We start from the raw sequence: 20,041 nt of genomic DNA on the forward strand, positions 1-20,041 counted from the left end.
AAAATTAAAAAAAAAACTTTAGAAAAAGTTCTTATGAGGAGTTTTTTTTTTAAAAAAAAAAAAATACAAGAGAATTTTTATTTTTGTTTCAAAAATATCCTCATCTGTTAAAAATAATTATAATATTACTCTATAAAAAAAATACCTTCTATGATAATTTTAACAAAAATTATAACGTATAAAAAAAATTTACCAAACAACTTTAGTTTAATTTTAAAAGCTATTATTTTTTATAAGAGCTTTATAATAATTTTTAAATTATAAAAAAGGAGTATTTTAGTTTCTCCTTAATCTCTATTAATGGTATTTATATATTTGAGCTGAGTGTTTATTTCACAAATTAATTGATCCATTTGAAATTTTGACTAAAACTTAAAAGATAAGGTATTTTATCCTAATAATAATAATCTAAAAACCCTTTTGCAAACTCATTCAAAATTGTAAAATCCTTTATTAAAACAAACAAACTTGTAGTATTAATAAACCAAAGCAACCTAATTCTTTTATTTTGCACGTGAACTTTGGAAAATTTCCCTGGTACATTGCACCGATTACAAGCTTTACATACACTACTCATTAACACATCATTGTATAACATATAATAATCTTAGGATTAATTAACATTATATACATATAAAGCAGGATCTTTCAAAGATTTTTCCAACTTACTAAATTGTACATGTTCCTAGATACATGTATCTTCTTGGAGCTTACTTATTCAATGTAGATAAGAAAAAAAATTCGTTTTGATTTATATAATTAGAGAGTCAAAGAGGAACAAATCCTATCTGCAATGGCTCGCTTGCAATTAAGATGTAGATAGGCTTATTCAGCAATGGTTTATTTTGTATAAATTGACATGCTCAGCAAAGCTAATTTGTTGTCTTGTTCCCAACCAACATCATCGTTCATTCTTAGTCTGATGTTTTTCATTAGTCTATGTTCAGTTTAGTAATGGATTTTTACTAACAAAAGGCAACCTGACATAAAGTTGATAGTCCACTCCACCACCCACAAACACCTTTACATGTTTCAGTTGATTGCTCCTTGATGATCTCCAAACTGGCACAAGCAAAAGCAGGAAAGTGGGCAGAGATGCTATGCAAAGAGAAGAGAGCAATCAAATGAGCAGAGTAAATGCACAATGCAGCCGCAACTCTCTGGAATCTGGCATAATTTTTGGTAAGTTTTGTGAAACAAGTGAAGAATAAGAATTTGAATGCCTTAATGAGCAACTTCTGACTTATATAGCAAGCATAATTTCACAGGTGAAGAAGCAGGAGGAGGAGGAGATAAAAGCAGCCCAAGACTCATAACTGCAGCTGACATTACAAGCTTGGAAAAGTGACCCTGGAAGTGGGAAGGGCTGACATATGCCTTTTCAGATCACAAATTGGTCCATCTTTTACCGCTTTAAACCATCTCCTTTGATGATTAGGCGGGTGCAAGGTGTTCTCCCTTGTTAGGAAATCAATCATCCCCTATAATTAAGGCATGGGAACTGGGAAGCTGAAGATGCTTATGCTCCATCACATGCATCTGCTTGCCTTTTTGCATGATTGCAAAGTACTTATTTTTTTCCACAATAATTAACTGTTAAGGAAAAAACTACCATAATCAAGTGGCACATGGTTCTTCTGTGAGCTCTCAGGTCATCCAACCCCACATATTAATGAAATCTATTAATCCAAAACAACTTGCCAGTCCACGTCATTGCAGTTCAAGACAAATACACCAGTTTACCTGTAGAGTAAGCTAGCTATTTTCTTCTGTTCCAAGCATTGAAACTTGGTTCTTTGAGGAAATTCCATATTGGAACATGTCCTCCATTTTGACTAATACTCTTTAATCCCTATAGAATCATACAATCCTTGAAAGAAACTAAATTATAATTGTAGACAATCTTGTGAATAGATAAACTACGAAAGCTGTGAAATTGAAACAAAGAGTGGGTAAATCTTTCTGTATTTTTTGCAGTATTCTTTATATGTTTGAAAATTCAGTTCCCCGAGAAACACAGATAAGTCAAAGATATTGAAAGAGAAGAGGTGTAGTGTAAAGCGGAGAGGAATAAGAAAAGGTATCACATGCTTGCGTTTACTGAAGGGTACATCCATCATTTACTTTCACTCTTCTGGTTTTGACTCTCATCATTTTTCTCTTATTTAATTTCACCACTTTTACGCTAATCACAACTTAGTCAAGGGTATCCATTCCAGATATCTAGTAAGTTAATAATGTCTCAACCTATAGGAGGGCAATGCCAGTGGACTATCAATGGTTTCCAGGACAAATGGCATTTATGAAAACTTTAAATACATAATTGAATTTGTTATAAAGCATTCATTATTAAACAAACAATGGGAAAAATATCATCATCTCAAGGAGCAAGGTTATGATCTAACCCAGGTTTTGCCTCAACTATTAAGGGTTGGCAAACTGGTAGATGGAGTCATTAAGGACTAAGAGAGAGGAATCAGAAGCCAAAGGTCCAGTAACAACTGTCCCAAGTGTTAAAAAAAAAATAGTTCTTTGTTGATCCCAATATTCTACAATTACTTGATTGAGCGAAGCACAAATATATAATATGGTTTGTTAGCCCTACTCCTTTATCTAATATGTGAATGAGATTAAAGAACAGAAAACAAAAGGGGGAACAACATTGTTATCATTAAAAAGTAGACAAGGATGGACATTGATTTATGTAAACATGCAAAACAGTGTCCAACACAAGGAAAATAATAAAGAGGAATCTCAACCACCCTCCATTTTATTCACATCCTTCCTTCTATAAGAAATCTCTCTTCTCTTAACTGTCACAACCCACAACATTCAAAGAAACAGGCAACAGCCAAAATGCACAAGCTCTCTTGGTATGTTCTCTTGCTATCACTCCTTTATTTTCCTCTGGCTCTTTCATGGAGTCAAGACACTCAATTTAACCAAGCTGAGAACTATGAAGGTTCCTCAGACCTAGTTAACCTTGAGTACCACATGGGCCCTGTCCTTGCATCCCCTACCAATCTGTACATAATCTGGTATGGTCACTGGAATCCAACCCACCAAGCCACTATAAGGGACTTCCTCTATTCCTTGTCTTCTTCAGCTCCTTACCCTTCTGTTGCTGATTGGTGGAAAACTGTCAGGCTCTACACCGACCAAACAGGATCAAACATCACCGGTAGCATTTCCCTTTCAGGAGAATTCTACGACTACAGATATTCCCACGGTGGTTATCTAAGTCGTTTATCAATGCAGTCCATCATCAAAACTGCAGTCACTTCCTATCCAAGGTCACTGCCCCTCAATCCTCGCAATGGCCTCTATTTAGTGCTGACTTCTTCTGATGTCCAGGTTCAGGATTTCTGCAGGGCAGTCTGTGGCTTTCACTACTTCACCTTCCCAACCATTGTTGGCGTAACAATGCCCTATGCTTGGATTGGTTATAGTGGAACTCAGTGTCCAGGCATGTGTGCCTATCCATTTGCCTGGCCTAATTACTCAGGGAAGCCGCCGCCAAGCACAAATGGAGGTAACAACATAATGCGCGCGCCGAATGGGGATGCAGGAGTAGATGGAATGATCAGTATTATAGCCCATGAGCTTGCAGAAGTGTCAAGTAACCCGCTGGTTAATGCATGGTATGCCGGAGATGATCCAACTGCACCTACAGAAATTGCAGACCTGTGCCTAGGTTTGTATGGTTCTGGTGGTGGAGGTGGGTATGTGGGTAAAGTTTACAAGGATTCTTGGGGGAACGGGTACAATGTGAATGGAGTTAAGGGAAGAAGATTTTTGGTGCAATGGGTGTGGAATCCTGTGAAAAGAAGATGCTTTGGGCCTAATGCCATGGACTAGAAGTGTAATATGTACAGAATTTTAGACTGTTTCCTTCTATTTAGTTATCAGTGAGGCAGGGAAAAAGGCCATGGGAATCATAGAGGGGTTGATTGGCACGGCTATAGAAAGAGTGAGCTGCCTTGTTGATAAATATTCTACTTTTAAGAAAGAGTGACGGAGATGATGATCCTTTGCTTGTTTAATTCACATATGCTTTTGTGTATGCCAAAAGGATGTAGAGCAAACCACCGGCCACCATGTTCGGCACCATATTCACATTTGCAGCAGAGTTTGAATAAACGAAACTTGTAGAATTCGACGAGGCAAGATATCATCGGAATATTATATCCATTAATACACCACATTCTAACTTGACTTACTTTTGTGTTGGGTTTCACTGTTCAGTCAGATTTTTATCATGGGCTTAGTCCTAACTCCCAACTACAGTTCACCCGAAGCTAACATAGATATCAGCACAATGTCAATGTGATAGCATGCACATCATCGATGAAATTGATTACAGTCAATAAAGAAACCCATGGAAAATTCATTAAGTATTATTCATTAACCATCCTATACCCTGAAAAGGTGATGTATTATTTGCCTCTCAATGCCAAGGTACATATCCGCTGAACCTAATGAACAAATAAATTACAAAATGATTCTGATTTCGTATAAGCAGGACAGCCCTAATCATTTAGCTAAAATAAACAAATGAAATTACAAAACTGTACATCTATAAGAATTTTGAACAATCTCAAAATAACAGGAAGCAAGAGATTTTGCAAACTGCCTGTTAGAGAAAAAAAAAATGCTTTGATCAATTCTCTGACAAGACTGAGGACGAGGAGAGAAGTGAAATTCACAACACATCAAAGCAATGAATACAGTGATAGTCAATAAGCCTGGTTACAAGGCTCTCTGGCTCCGGAATGAGAGCAGATGTCAAGCTGTTCCAAAAATGAAATGTCACGGACTCAGCCAGAATCTTTTGGAATAAAGTATCTTGTTGCGCTTTATCAGTTTCTGTCGTCGGTGCAACAAAGTATCTGTTTTATGGTCCAAATGAGTTACAGCAATTTAAGACTTCAAATAAAAAGAAGTGCAACAAGTATATTGTAATTTGAACTGTGCAAAGAGACAAAAGGCAAGCTAGTGAAAAATCTCTCATGCAACTACAATGTAAATTTGATCTCATGAGAATGCAATAGTGTGCCATGAGGATCAATTATAAGGTAATACCTTGGACTGGATGTAGAACAATTTCTGCAAGAGAAGCTCACACACAAATTGTTTTCTGGTAAAAATAGGTGTTTTGCCCAGGTTCTAACAGAGTTAAGCCAGGTGAGAGAAGCACCCAACACGCTTGAGACTATGGAAATATCAAAGAGATGGTCAAATGACTAAATTTTTCATCCTATGATAACAACTCTTCTTGGGTTTGTCTATCCCTGGAAATCCGAGGATCCATTATTTAAAAAGGATTTCTAGACAAAATCCTAGCAAAAAAGCCCAGATAGTGGAACAGAAATGCCCAAAAAGAATATAATAAGAAACAAAAACCAGTCACTCATCCTCCCACAAATTAATCATTCACTAAGGCGGAGCAAGAAAAGAAGGCGGTAGTATAAGAAAGTTGAAGTTGGGGAGTATGGAGATGCTTCAGTAGATTTTGCAATGATAAGAGCCAAATATACATTTGATTTTAAACATGTATAGGTGTGAAGACAGGTATACTTGTGCATACATGAATGTTCCCTAAAGTGCGTCTGAATTGTGAAATTTGTCCCATACATGCATTGAAAAGATCATTTTCAAGAGATGCACATGAACATAGAACAGTACCTTGTTATATGCTGAGAACTAATAGGGAAGAAAACAAAGGAAGGCCACACATTCAACTCTCGCTGATTGTTCAAAAACCTTTTTGCAACTCTTGATAAAAGATCAGCCCCATTCCATCTCAACTGGGTATCATCATACGTCAAATAGAACTCCTTCAAACACTCCTTTATGAATGGACTGCACAAGAGAACGCAAAAATCAAAGAAATGATTTGATTGCTAGTATAAGGAAAACCAACAATCTGGCAAAAACATATTGAAAATGAAAAAAGCTTGTGATTCTCAACTTCAAGATCCCTACCAAGCCCAGAGTGTATCCACCCACCTACAATCCCTTCCACCTAAAACTTTGAGAGAAAGACTTCTCACTTCAGAAACTAGATATAAATTATGGACTGAAACAATTGTACCACAGTCATTCTTAAACAAGGATCCATAAATATATGATTCCAAGAAATTATGAGAACAGGCCTCAACACAGAATCGATAAAGATACAGCCTTCCATTGTAAAAATTATTCAGAGAAAGAAAAAAGAAAGAAGAATTTTCTCTTCAAAGAAATGAATATGAAGGTGCAAAAAACCAAAAAAACATGCTGAGAAGAAGACAGTTGCTCAAAGTGACAACACCCTTTAGACCAAAAGGCCACTTAGACTGTTATACCTAAAATACAAATATTGCCAATGAAAATTTTAAGAATTTATACAACAGAAATATATTGCTTGAAAAATCTAAGTATAAGCAACATTAATTTCAACCAAAATAGAAACTAGAAAATAAAATTTGAGCACACAAAAACCAAGTGCAGTCATTACCTTTGCTTTCTGAATGCCATTAAAGCTCCATTCAAAGAACTTCCAGCAAGCTGATCTTCCAGGCCAATAGAATTATTGAGTGCCAATAATGGTTTCAGAACTATAATATCAGCATCCAGATAAATGCCACCATATCTGCAAAACAGACAAAAAAAGACATACTTGGAATAAGAGTACAAGGGCAACAAAGACTGTAAACATTTAAGCAAAAAGATAGCAGTCTAACCAACTGAAGTCTGATATAAAGCAGAACATTAAAACCAACGCTATAGAAAGTCCAACTTAAGTAGAAAGAAAACAGAGACTTCTTCATAAATCCTGTACGTAAAGCACTGACTAGGAGTAACTATACATCTCTATCATTTTAAAAACAAGACAGCTGAGCTCAGAACTCCAAATACACCCATCGTGTCCTCAACATTTAGTAGGGAAAACTACTTCCCTTCTGCATCACTTTAAGCGTGTGATGTTAGCATTTAAATCCTCTTCTCCCTTAGGGATGCGTCCACAAAAATCAAGCACATTTAATTTTGATGGACCAACAAATTTAATGCCTTAAATTATCTAAAAACCCAAAAGAGAAAAAAAAAAAGAAAAGGGAAAGGAAATGAATTTCAGTACAGAAAAGAGCATAAATCATTGAACCAAGATCCAATTTCCAACATGTATGGCAGCAAATTGACAAGAAATTGAAAACTGCATTCTAAACTTCACAAAAGTAAATGCATAAATGAGCAAGCTTACTTGTAAAGAGCAGCAAGCCGCACAAGCTCACTATAATGGATGGCATAAAACTTTGTCTTTCTCCATTCAAACCACACAGAAGCAAATGCATGGGTGAACGTATCTTTCAACAATTCATCAAGGTTTGGCATTGCAACAGCAACTTTGTAGCTGTGTGGAACAAGAAACCATATAAAACAATAAATATAATAAACCAAAATACAGAACTAGAACAAAACTTACCCATCTTTCACAAAGCTTTCTTTGAAAAAATCAAGCTCAATCGTTTCAGAGAACAATATGACACAAGCATCTCGATGCTGAGCAAGCAAACTCTCAAGCCCTCTTTGGTGCCTAACACTATACATCCACGGAGGGGAATTCCATATCATAAAAACTCTCATATCACACTTCCCTTTCCTTAAAAATGCATCCATGAAATCTGAAAAAGACAGCCTAGAATCTAATCCAGGATAGTAACCCCATCTCTTTCCATCAGCATATATGTGACCTGAAAACTCAGTGTTCATCTTATCAGCCTCTAAACCTCCATTCTTCACCTCATTCTTCCTACTATTACTTTCATTAGTCTTATTCCCATTTGTATTCGAACCCGAGTCTTTAATACTATTTTCTCTTTTGCTCAACACATTCCTCGCATTATCGTTTTTCTTACCCTCACCGCCTTTTTTATCCTCTGACCCCTTCTCCAAAATCCCCAAAGGCTTCTTCCCAGTAAAAGGGACCTTCTTAAACTCACTCAAAATCCACTTTTGTACAATTCTATCCCCTCTAGTTAATCCAGTAACACCAACCCCATCAGGGTCTTGCAGCAAAGGATTATTCAAAGGATTCAAAACCTCCAAATTCGACTTAAACATCCTATCCCTTCTCAGAAAATCACCTTTCTTATCAAACCAATCCCCCCATTTCTCCCTCAAAGGATTCGCCTTTTTCCCACCAACTTTCTTCACCAACAAAGCATCTTCGACACCTTCCACTTCACTCATTTTCCTCCTAACTTCCTCATCTAATGGAATATCATCGGATCCAAAGGCGATCTTAATCTTAGCATCTTCTCCCAAAAACCCTTCGTTCAAAAACCCTCCATCGTAATCCCAATCTTCAATCGAACGTTTATTGGAAGCCCTTTTAATTGACCCGCTCAAATGGTCGAAATAAAAATGCCCAGATGAAAAGATCTTGTTTTTTTGATTCATTGTCGTGATTTCTTGTTCTTCCTTTTGCTCGATTTCGTTGTTGTTGTTGTCGTCTTCGGTTAAAACGGTGTCATTATCTTCGAGGGTGTCGAATTCGTCAATTTTGTCGTCGTTGGTGGTGCTGACGTCATCGTCGGAGTCGGAGAGGAGAGGGTTATTGGGGAAAGCGACGTCGTCGTTTTTGTCAATGGAAGAGTGGTGGGGATAGATGTGCGGTTTGGAAGAGAGAGAAAGGCGAGAGTAGAGGAGAGAGACAGAAAATAAGAGGAGAAGAGCTGAGATGGCGGCGCATACCTGTGCACCGTAACGCGGCCGCCGCCGAGATTGAAGATTTCTTAACATTTCTTTTCGGTTAAAACACTAACGGAAGTCCGACATGGTATAGAAGAGAGAGAGAGAGAGAGAGGAGGAGAAGAAGATGGACTGCGAGTTGCGACTGTACAACAAGTGCTTAGCTTCGTTTGATGGGTAGTAGAAAGTAAAGAATACGGTGAGCGTAAATGTAAAAATTACAAATTATTTAAAAAAAAAAAAAGGTGTCTCAACCATTCTTGATTATTTAATTAAGAAAGAAAGAAAGATATTCTAAGTTTCCGATTAAATCTTTGATGTATGAACCCAAAATTTGTAACTGAAATTTCGACTTCTAGCAGTTTCTAAGTGTATCTTCTTCACCGAATGAGTATTTTATCTCTTGGTATTCACATTATTATATATCGAGAATCATGAAATACTCCTACATTGGACTCTTGATTCTAGTTGGTAAGATAAAATATCAAGAGGAAGTTATTTTCTCGCACAGTCAAATAACTACTTATCATTTGTGTCACAAATCTTGTATAAGTAAAATATAAAATGATTATTAAACTTAAAAAAGCTTTTTATCACTTAATAAATATTTTTTAAAATGTGAATATGATATCAAAATCTATAAACTCTATTCATTTCTTCACTAATATAAAACTTTTTATGAGACAAACCCGAATTAAAGTGGGTCTTACTTTATATGTGAAAAAAAGGTAATGTTCACTTTGATTAGAAATGAAATGAAATGAAATGAAATGAATTTTAAATTATAAATAAATATTTTATTGCACTTAATAGACCTATATTTTGTAAATGTGAGTGTCGCCACCCAGTTCCCATGAATCGAACCTATGAATGCAAAGGCTTCATACCAAGGAATCACCAGTCAGCAACCAAAACAGGAAAGAAAGCTTTCTTGATGCAATTAAAGACAGTAGTACAGACGATGCCATGGAATATCCATCATGTTCTCTTAGACAAACTAGAGCAGAAATGAATTTTACCCAAGAAAAAAAAAATCTACGACTAACCAAAAGAAAAGAACTTTCCTAAGTTGTAGTTAGCAATGTTGTTGGACGAAATTCGCATCCCTGTTAGCACATTTTGGGCAATTCCAAGGGTAAAAAGAGTAAGGATAGTCCATGAACCGGTATATCTTTGTCTGCTTTCATCATTCCCACCAATGTAAGTAAGTTCATAACCTCGACTTTGAGTTTTGGTTGCATAAGACGGTCTTTCGTTGCCTCATGGTCATGTCACAACTGCTCCAGCAAATCTTGTCGCTGTCTTCAACAATTTGACTAAAAACCATTTTCACAGCTTTCACCTTCACTGTTTGTAACAAGTATACTTCCACATCTAACATTTCCATCATGTATTTCTTGCTGATTCTTGCATATTGAAGCAGTTGGTTGTTTCAAAAGTTGACTCACATTGTCTCTCACCAAATCCAAAAGATTGCTGCTGTTTGATTTCTTGAGATTCCCATTTCTGCAAAAATTGTACATAGAAGTACAAGGCCACCAGGAGGTCCTTTCCAATTTAAAGTTCTGATTCCCTTTAGTTCACATTGCTTATGGATATCTCACCACCATCAGGTTAGATGTGATTGATCTGTTCAATATTGTGCAACAACTCACTCTTTGCAACTCCACTACCATCATTGTCTTCACAAATTTTTGGAGATGACTCATGATTGGAATGGCTCACATTATTGCGCTCTTGGAACAATCCATCCATCCCTAAATCTCTATTACTCAAATCTTGCTCAATTTCTTTACGCATGTCCCCACAAGACACTGAAGTCATACTTGAGATGCCATGATTTTGTGATGATTCTTTTCCATCTTCATCGGCACTTCTCAGGGCAATTAAGCTTTCCATACTGAATTGTTCTGAGTTTGAGTCACTTCCCTTGTCAATGTTGCCTTCAACAGCAGTCTGGCACATCGCATTTGGCAATTTAACATTTTGTGATATATCATCTTCATTTTCGTGGCAAACAGAAGCCTTAATACTTACAGCATTTTTACTGACAGAACATCCTACTGAGGATGGTATTAAATTTTCTGGAGAATCACCTGATATGCCCCTCTCAAATGACTCATTCTCACAGAAGTTTGGCCTAATCAATTTTCTCCTTTTACTTTGTGAAGCTGATGCACTCTTGTTCTCCAGACTTTCACAATGGTTTCCAGTCTTACCATCTTCAAGGTTCTTTCTCACCACACGACGACGTCTGAAATCCACAAAAGTTGTCTCTTCAGTTTTTTGGCTGCTATTCTCCTTGCTGAATGGGGCAGGCTTCAGGTTCATCTCCTTTGAGATCATAGCCAAGCTTTCCTTCTTGGCAGCCTGTTTTTTATCCCTAAAGCTGGCAGCATTATCATGTTGCTGGACTAACTGTTTAGTTCTTGTCTTCCTCCAATGCTTGTGGCTACGGTGCAGCATGTCCATGACTTCATTCACTGAAGTACTCCTATTGATGTCAGCAGTGCCAGGAGAGGTGTTACTTTCTTGTTCACATACTTTAGGAGGCAAAGCTAAGCGAGAAAACACACTGCCCCTTTTCTTCCGGTGATCTGGATATAAGCATTCAGAATTCTGATATGCAGCAGGATTCAAAGAAGAAACTTCATGGTAGTCTATGTTTGCAGGTTCATGAACGTGCAGCGGGTACTGGCCCTCTTTATGCTCACATTCCACATAATTGTATGTTGCAAATGTGCCATCCTCAATTGCTTTGTTCTCATTATAGAAAGAGTCCCCATGGTGCCGGTACTCTTTAAACATAGAAACATCATTTCCAAATCCTGCATTATTTTCACACTCTGGCACTTGACAATCATGTCTCGCTTGTAATAATGTAGGATACCTGCTAGAAAACATAAGAGAAGGAAACTTGATAAGACTGGTTCCATAAGATGATGGCTGCGTACTCATCCTGACATTATTTCTAATTTCAGAAGAAGGAATAGGTGCTAAAGAGGGCTTCAGAAAGGAAACATCATCAGAGCATTCATTTTTAGAGTATTCAGCTGCTATGTCATCAGAATAGGCATGTCTGGGCAGGCTAGTCCTGCTGGAGTGTTCATACTGATTAGAATAGGGCAATGGAATGAAATCCATAGAACCAGAGTTGACATCAACGGTTATGGTTGTGTTAGTCTCTAACAATGAAGGAAATAATTGATTCTTGGAAAAACCAAAAACATTAGCAACAAAACTATCATGACTAGAATATTCTTGAAATGAAGCATGGCCCTGATTGAACCCCAAGGATGAGGGGCCCTGATTGAACCCCAAGGATGAGGGGCCCTGATAATTGATACTAGGGACATCGGGGTCATAAGGAAGAGCAGTTGTAACAATAGAATCTTCATAAGTCCGTGGATAACTAACATTAGGGTTTTGCAGCTCCATTGAGGGGCGGAATGTTGAGGATGGTCTAGTTGGGTCATGAACATATGAATCTGCTTCAAGAACATGTTTGCTAGGACATGCATGTGGATTAACTTTAGATTGAAAAGAACTAGGATATGTTGTTGAGATGGTTGAAGCAAAACCATCATCCTTATAACATTCTGTTTCAAGCCTATCACTCTTCGCAAACCTTACATCATTGGAAAAGCTTCTGAAATTACATAAAGAATACCCAACTGAAACCTCGGGTTGAAGCTCAATGCCAGTATTCCGTTCAATCTCCAACCCATCATTTGTGGTGCATTCACCGGCATCGATGTTCCCTCCAACTTTACCCATATGATCCTGAAAACACTCATTTAAGAAGGCACTTGCTTTATGCTTATCTCCCACGTCCATGTATGTTCCAAATCCACCATCATCTGTTGCTCTGTCATCATTATAGAAAGAGTCCCCATGGTGCTTAGTTGAAATAACTGGTCTGTGATTGTTGTCCACATCACATTCGCCCAGAACCTGGTTTCTCATTAGAGACCTATCATTATCAACTACTCTTCTAAGTTTTCTTGTAGAGTACACACTTGGCCTTGCAGCAACTTTACTTCTGGGCAACTGTCTCTGAGGTGCCTGATCTTTCAACCTCTTAAAACTGAACAATAATAGAAGCCTCCTAACCTACACATTTTACACATTTTAAACAAAGAGAAAAAAATTAAAACATTCTTAAAAGGTGGCATTTCAATTTATTCAGGTTGGATTTTGATAGAAAAAGGACAGACCTGATCTTCAGACAGTCCAAAGTTAAACTTGTATCTGGAAAAATAGTTTTCTCTGATAGCATCACGAAATTCATTTTCTGAAAGTGGCAGACAATTCCACATAGGGTTGACTTTTACCTGGATGAAGTGCTCTAAGGATTAACACCAACTCCAAAAATGCATCCTTTGCATCCTTCCCATCCTTTTTCTTTGAGAGAGAGGAGAAGCACATAATAAACAAAACTAGAATAAATGTTCCTTACCTGTGCAGGGAATTCCTTCCCTGATGAACTGAATGCATGAGGCAGAATATTCATTGCACCGTCAGAGCATGCTTGAAAGACACCATGAAGTTCTCTCCTCTCAAATTCAAACAGGAATAGAATCATCCCAGCTTTAACTTGTTTCACAAAGTGGTATTGCGAAGATGGGAGGGCAAAAATTTTTCTTCTTAAACATTCTTTTTTGGTTGAATTGTTTGAAATGAAGATTGCACCAAACTCTGGACAACTTCCAAACACACTATTCTGCTCCGCATCATCCATTTTGCTCACAAGGACATGCTGTCAAGTTCAATAAAAATAATGACAATAATGGCAACTAAATGAAGGTGTATATGGTCCAATTTGATTAGTCCAAGCAATTAAATGAAAAACTAAAGCCCTGGCTTTGATGACACTAAACCTATATAATTTAGCCAAGTTGTATTAAGGTACAAACCATCTTCAGCCAAGAATGAATATGAACCTCTTGTCTGCTTCCCCTGTCTTTCTTCCCCTCACTTTTCCAAAGCAAGAAAGACACTTCTTTACAAATGCATATCATAAAATTTTAAGAAAAGCATATCCATTAAATATTAAGCAATCAGCAGCAGCAATCAAGTATTGTGCCATCAAATTCATCGAATCACCTGCACACTATTAATCTGCTTTACAGAAGCGGAATCTTAAAAGCAAATACAGTTGAATTTCTCTATTTATTACCACTTAAAATTACCCTTTACCAAAACCAACACAGTAATCCAACCAAATTTAACAGTACAGTAATATATATAGCAGCCTTCAATCTTACTATAATTTGATCACCAAACAAGCAAAGTTGTCATAACTTCCACAATAATAAGTCATTTCTTTATGTTCTTTTAAGCAAAATAATTTTACACAATTCAAATACTAATAATATAAGCAAACTAAACGGGACTCAACAAATGTACCATAAAAATACATAAATCAACTAAGATGAAAAGTGTTGACATTGTTTTCCTCTGAGAAAATCGATCGGCAAAAGATAAACGCAACGAGGAGAATATTATTATCATGCAAAAATAAATAAACACATAAATCAATAAAAAAAGAGAACTTTTTTTGAAAGATAATAAAAAAAGAGAGAGAGATCTAAACCTGGAAAAGGAAATGTCTGTGGCGTTTTCACAATCTCAATACCGAAAGAGCAAAACCACGCCGCTTTATCGCCCTCGTATTAATCAATCAATAATAACCAAAAAAGATCGAAAATCTTCATTATAAAATAAAAATAAAAATAATATAAAACGAGAAGATTTGCTGAGAAAAAGAAAGAAAGTTACCGAAACAAGAACAATGGAGTTTGGTATCGTAGATAAGGGCCCCGAAACGGCGTTGTTTCAAAAGTTTAAAAGGAGATTTTGAAACCTACACGTCGCGCTGGCTGTGGAGAGAGAAAGAGAGAAGAACACCTTCTTTGGCTTGCAGGGGGGTTATGGAATATAGGGTCTGAGACGTGGCGACTGGCCAGTTAAAAAATAATAAATTTAGAAACTGTGATTCTCTGTGCGTGTGTTTTTTTTTAAGTGTTTGGGCGTCATTATCCGGGGTGCTTTGGTTGCCTTGATCCCGTTGTTAAGTGTACTTTCCGCTTTTCAGGCCACGCGCGGTGGGCGGCTGGCTTGTGAGTCCCGGGAATTCGATTTGCGGAATTTTTATATAGATAAAAAAATATATTTATTTTTACATAACTTATGTGTTTTATTTGTATATTGAATTTGAGGATGAATTAGAGTCGAAATTTGAACTCTTTATTTGAATTTATGATAATTGAGTTTAAATAAGTTAATGCCTTCTTAACCTAAATTTAAGTAAAAAGAAAATCTGAAACAAAGTTAACTATTTTGCTTGTAATAAAAAGATAAATATGTTATTATTATAAAATTTAAAAAGAAATTCGTGTCCCGTACGCGCCGCCGATTGTATTCGTTTGGAAGTTGTACCAAATCTAATTAAGATTTCACCGTCATCAGCGTACGCAACCCTTCGACCTGGCTCTGTGGTCTAGCGTATGGGCCTTCGATGACCCAAGAATTTTGAAAATGGGTTGAACAAAGCCCAGCTCGGCCCAACTCTAATGCCTTCTTCCCCAACAAGAAAACATCCGATCTAGCAGCTACAAAAGGTCGCTCTTTTCTGCTTCTCTTCCCAGTCAAGGACACCCAAAGTAAATCCCTTTGCTTTCTCTTTCATTTCAATCTTCGTTTTAGCAACTCTTTTTGTTAACTATTTTGCTTTGATTTTTGTTTTCCATTTGTTCAGGATTTTAAATTTTGCATTTTTGTTTCTCCGTAAATCAAAACCATGGGTGACAGTCAATATTCCTTTTCTCTCACAACATTCAGGTATTTCTTCATCACTTAATAGTATTGTTAGATGAATCATTTTTTCTTTTTTTTTCTGGAAAAAAATTATATTATTTTTTGTGCTTTTGAACAGTCCTTCAGGAAAGCTAGTTCAGATCGAGCACGCCTTGACGGCGGTCGGGTCGGGTCAAACATCTCTTGGAATCAAAGGTTTATTATTTTTTTCCCCGCTTTTCTTATTACTTTTTTTTTTAAAAGACGGGTTTAGGTGTTTAGAAATAGTGAAATAATTGCTGATGGTTTCTTTTCTTTTTTTTTTTTTCTTTGTTGCTTATGATTACAATGGGTATAATTTGATGATGGGTTTTGAATTGCAGCTGCTAATGGGGTTGTTATTGCTACCGAGAAGAAATTGCCTTCAATCTTGGTTGATGAAATCTCTGTGAGTATAATTTGCATTTTTCTTTAGAAAAAAAAGAGTAATTTTTAGGTTAATTGAAGAATGAAATGACTCGAAACTATGTAGCCTCGACCATGGTGTCAATGCAAGCTTGGGTATTGGGTTCTAACCCTCCAAAGATAGGGGAATAGTTAAATGCACCCAAGTCTGAGCAATGCAAACTTGCAATGATTGTATTTGTTTTGTCATTATGATTTTTGTTTCATGAAAGTATGCCAATTCTATGGCTGTTTTACTAAACCATTTTTTAATTTATATTATTATATAAAAGCGAACTGTTAATTAACGATGCTTAGTTTTTCTCTTCCATGTTCCGGAAGTAGTATTTCCCAACTGATGAGCAGTTATTAATTACAGTGAATTTGGTTGTTCAATGTCTGATTTCAGGTTCAGAAAATACAGTGTCTGACGCCAAATATTGGAGTTGTTTACAGGTTTGGTTTTATGTCTACAAGTATTTAGAAAGCTCAGTTATTTAGTTTTTTGGCTGGGAGATATGTTCAATAAGATTAGCGTGTAGGTGTATATTGCCTCACATAAGGCTTGATTATCTACCAAACTTTTACATCCATGATTATCTTTGTGTTTTGTCAATGACTTGAGTAAGTACTGGTTGATGTGCATCTCTGACATGGTTGACTTAGCAAGCTAGAGGGTTCCGCAAGAAGCACTATAAACATTTTAACTTAATGTTTCATAAGGTGGTCCATCTTAGAAAACTGTTTTTCTAAATGTTGGATATTAAGTACATTGCCTGCCTTGTGTCTCATGGAAGTTATTCTCCTTTGAAAAGTTTTTACTTTTATTTTTTTTATCTATGATTAGGGAGATTATCACTACAGATTTAGTTGATTGAGATATAAAAAAACATGCTACTCATAAAGAAATGTTCAGTTATGATCTCATTGTCTTGTCAAGTTTTGTAAGAAAGCTTTTTAAGTGGATTACCACATAATATGGGCACTTTTATATGGTTTGTTATCTTTGCTGGTCTCCATGCTACATCATCATTTACATGAGGCTTTCTTTCATTTATCTAATGTTGGATTAGATAATGCTATCTCCAAACAAAGGAAAGGAGACTGTGCTTTTGATTTTGGAAAAGAAGATTGTGCATGTAGAAAGTTAACATGCATTACTGTTTACCAAAATAAGTAGGTGGGATTGTTAGGCTTCTAAATAAGTATACTTGTAAATTGTGTTTTAATCCAGTCCTTTGCTGCTAATATGACTTCTCAGTTGATGATACTTATATATATATTTTCATCCATAAATTCTAATACTGTTCTGCAGTGGTATGGGTCCTGATTTTCGAGTTTTGGTTCGGAAAAGTAGGAAGCAGGCAGAACAATATCATAGGTTGTATAAGGTATCGATGGCTCTGAATGATATTTAATTTGTTTAATTTACTTCATCGTGCATCTGGGAGAAATTAATCTCGGATGAAATAATGGACTTATCCATACATTTACCTTTATACATTTTATTCAACAACTTCATTTCTTAGTTAAAAAATAAAAAGGCTATATTTTGTTGTTTCTTGCATGATTTTTTTAACTTGTGTGCGGATTTTGTTTTTGCAGGAACCAATTCCAGTAACACAACTTGTAAGGGAAACTGCAGCTGTTATGCAGGAGTTTACACAGTCTGGGTAAGAATTATGTCCTTATGTACTTATGACAAGGAGTATGAGGAGTCTGAATGATTTAGGAGTTTGGTAGTCTCTTGTCCGTCAAATTCAAGTTGTGCTTTGCTTCATCTTTGCTATTGTTTTGTAAAATAGCATAGTTTTATTTAGCCAAAAAGAAAGTAGTATGATTCTAATATAAGGTTTTTTCTTAGAACTTTTTTCAAATACAATTTTGGGCTCAGGATTTTTGCATGATGTGGGCTGAAATTGGAACAAGTGAATGGAATTTTTGAGAAAATGCAATGTTATAGATTCCTACTTTTTCACATGCATTTCAACTGAGGAAATTGCTGCTACATTTTGGGTCAGTCTGAATTGGACCAAAAAGTGGAAATTGAAAATTGAGCAATCCTCTGGTCTTGGTAGTTAAGTTTGATGCATCTTTCTTTTTACTTCATAGCGGTGTAAGGCCTTTTGGCGTATCTCTACTGGTTGCTGGATATGATGACAATGGTCCACAATTGTATCAGGTATTTCTCATAGCTAATATTTATTGTAAGATCACAGTTAGAGATTGCATAGAATGTGTCATTTGCATTTCAGCTGTATGATTCTATTCCTTTTGGCTAGGTGGATCCATCTGGTTCCTATTTCTCATGGAAAGCCTCGGCAATGGGGAAAAATGTCTCTAATGCAAAAACATTTCTTGAGAAGAGGTATCTGCTCTAGAATCTGGTTCTTATAGCATGCAAAACTAAATTAACTGAAAGTTTCTCTGATTTGTTATATTGATTATGTTCTTTACCCGTATTGACATGAATGGTGGTGTTACTGTCTCATGGTAGTCGGAACTTCTCTTGTAATCTTTCATATTGATGGTTGTGGCATCCAACTTTTGTCACTGTTGCTCATGAGAATAGGACTCTTCTTTCTAGAATACAGACTATTATTGCATGATCTAATTAATGGTTGTTCTGTGAAGTGGCTTTAGGATTACCACTTTTTTCCATAGCAACCTTTTGGATGGAGGAAGAAGGCAGAGGAAAGGAAGATCCTCATTTTTAGCAAGCTAAGGGAGGGGGTTATGAGAGTTTCTGCAATCCCTTCTTTTCCCCTCAATAGTCTAATTTCTCATTCCCTCAAAGGTTGGGGTTTTGGAGCTGAGGGGATGAGCCTTAAGTAAATTTTATTTTGTCAGTCCAATTTGAATCTCCCAATCCTCATTAGGAAAGAGTATAGTTAGGACGGCAATTTATTCAGAAAAGGATTATACAATGAATATGCATCTTTTCCAGAATTGGGTTGGACATTCTCTTACTTTACATTTCTTTGTTGTTGAAACACTGAAGATGCCATTGATTATGTTCGTTTCTTGTAGGTACACTGATGATATGGAGCTTGATGATGCTGTGCATACTGCGATTTTGACTCTTAAGGAGGGGTAATGTCGTTAAAATTTCCTCTGCATGTTTAACTTTAATTGTTACTGTTTAGGAGTATCCATAATCTATACGTGTCAAAGAACCTTGGAAAAAGATGTTAGTCTGAGGTTTAGTAATCTTTAGTAATCTTACATTACGGTGTCTATATAAATTATGGTGTCTTTAGTAATCTTACAAGCCATTTTCTCAATTTTGCAGATTTGAAGGACAAATCTCAGGGAAAAACATTGAAATTGGGATTATTGGAACTGACAAAAAATTCAGGCAAGCTCTGCTTGACTCTTTCCCCACTCTTTCTAAAATTTTTTATGGTGTTCTGCTGTTGGGAATATGGCCTTTTGGCTTTGGGAAGTTCCAGAAGTGACCCTAGTGAAATGCACTGTTTTACTTGCAATCAGCACCAATGCATTGCATATTGCAATTATTGTTGTTGTTCATGCAATTTTTATTTCTGAATTTCAGAATGATTATTTCTGCTTCTTGGTTTTCTGATCATGAAATAAATCCTCTTCCAGTTGCTGAATTACTCCTAATGTGCTTTCTTTCTTGCAGGGTACTAACCCCAGCTGAAATTGACGATTATTTGGCCGAAGTCGAGTAACTTGTCTTCTTTTTCAAGACCACCTAGGAATGTTTATTTTATGCAACATTTGTTTTGAGACGTTCAGTTCAGTCAAATGTTGTAGTTGATGCACCTGAATTGGAAAAACTTTACCTACTGTGTACGTGATCTTGGAACTGAAATGGGATGAGATGTGGTTCTACACTTGGTGTGGGGTCAGATATAGTATTTTCATATTGTGACTGACTGGAACTTATTAAAAGCTTTTCTCTTTGATTATTCTTATTCCATTCACTCATTAGAATCTTGCCCTTGGTCAAAGACATGTCTTATAATGTCCCGGTTCAATAGTAGTTTAACATGATTAAAGTTGTTCTTCATCCAATCTCCATTATCATCCTTAAAATCCA

General features: G+C 36.3%; 4 protein-coding genes across 9 annotated transcripts; 2 read left to right on the forward strand and 2 right to left on the reverse strand.

Moving 5' to 3' along the window:
- LOC18596428 (protein EXORDIUM-like 7) lies at positions 2,731-4,218 on the forward strand. Its single transcript, XM_007024880.2, has one exon. The coding sequence runs from the start codon at positions 2,857-2,859 to the stop codon at positions 3,856-3,858; it is 1,002 nt and encodes a 333-aa protein (XP_007024942.2). The 5' UTR covers positions 2,731-2,856; the 3' UTR covers positions 3,859-4,218.
- LOC18596429 (uncharacterized protein At4g19900) lies at positions 4,374-8,969 on the reverse strand. 2 transcript variants are annotated; one of them, XM_007024881.2, is made up of 5 exons: positions 7,466-8,963; positions 7,244-7,393; positions 6,500-6,634; positions 5,686-5,862; positions 4,374-4,889 (listed from the first exon to the last, which is right to left on the reverse strand). In XM_007024881.2, the coding sequence occupies exons 1-5, from the start codon at positions 8,782-8,784 to the stop codon at positions 4,703-4,705; spliced, it is 1,968 nt and encodes a 655-aa protein (XP_007024943.2). In that variant the 5' UTR covers positions 8,785-8,963; the 3' UTR covers positions 4,374-4,702. The 2 variants fall into 2 exon arrangements, with proteins under 2 accessions (XP_007024943.2, XP_017979174.1); XM_018123685.1 differs by lacking the exon at positions 4,374-4,889 and adding an exon at positions 5,986-6,031 and having other exon boundaries at positions 5,770-5,862; positions 7,466-8,969.
- Positions 9,635-14,850, reverse strand: LOC18596430. Of its 5 annotated transcripts, XM_018123755.1 has the most exons (6): positions 14,515-14,850; positions 14,330-14,402; positions 13,650-13,710; positions 13,193-13,492; positions 12,951-13,067; positions 9,635-12,846 (listed from the first exon to the last, which is right to left on the reverse strand). In XM_018123755.1, the coding sequence occupies exons 3-6, from the start codon at positions 13,650-13,652 to the stop codon at positions 10,348-10,350; spliced, it is 2,919 nt and encodes a 972-aa protein (XP_017979244.1). In that variant the 5' UTR covers positions 13,653-13,710; positions 14,330-14,402; positions 14,515-14,850; the 3' UTR covers positions 9,635-10,347. The 5 variants fall into 5 exon arrangements, with proteins under 5 accessions (XP_017979244.1, XP_007024946.2, XP_017979245.1 ...); XM_007024884.2 differs by lacking the exon at positions 13,650-13,710; XM_018123756.1 differs by lacking the exon at positions 14,515-14,850 and having other exon boundaries at positions 14,330-14,444.
- On the forward strand, positions 15,298-19,916 carry LOC18596431 (proteasome subunit alpha type-2-A). Its single transcript, XM_007024885.2, has 12 exons — positions 15,298-15,398; positions 15,494-15,576; positions 15,671-15,747; positions 15,915-15,979; positions 16,385-16,431; positions 17,291-17,366; positions 17,581-17,648; positions 18,088-18,157; positions 18,258-18,343; positions 19,006-19,068; positions 19,268-19,333; positions 19,622-19,916. The coding sequence occupies exons 2-12, from the start codon at positions 15,536-15,538 to the stop codon at positions 19,668-19,670; spliced, it is 708 nt and encodes a 235-aa protein (XP_007024947.1). The 5' UTR covers positions 15,298-15,398; positions 15,494-15,535; the 3' UTR covers positions 19,671-19,916.

The sequence above is a fragment of the Theobroma cacao genome, chromosome 6 (assembly GCF_000208745.1).
Source record: "Theobroma cacao cultivar B97-61/B2 chromosome 6, Criollo_cocoa_genome_V2, whole genome shotgun sequence".
Classification (NCBI taxonomy): Eukaryota; Viridiplantae; Streptophyta; class Magnoliopsida; order Malvales; family Malvaceae; genus Theobroma; species Theobroma cacao.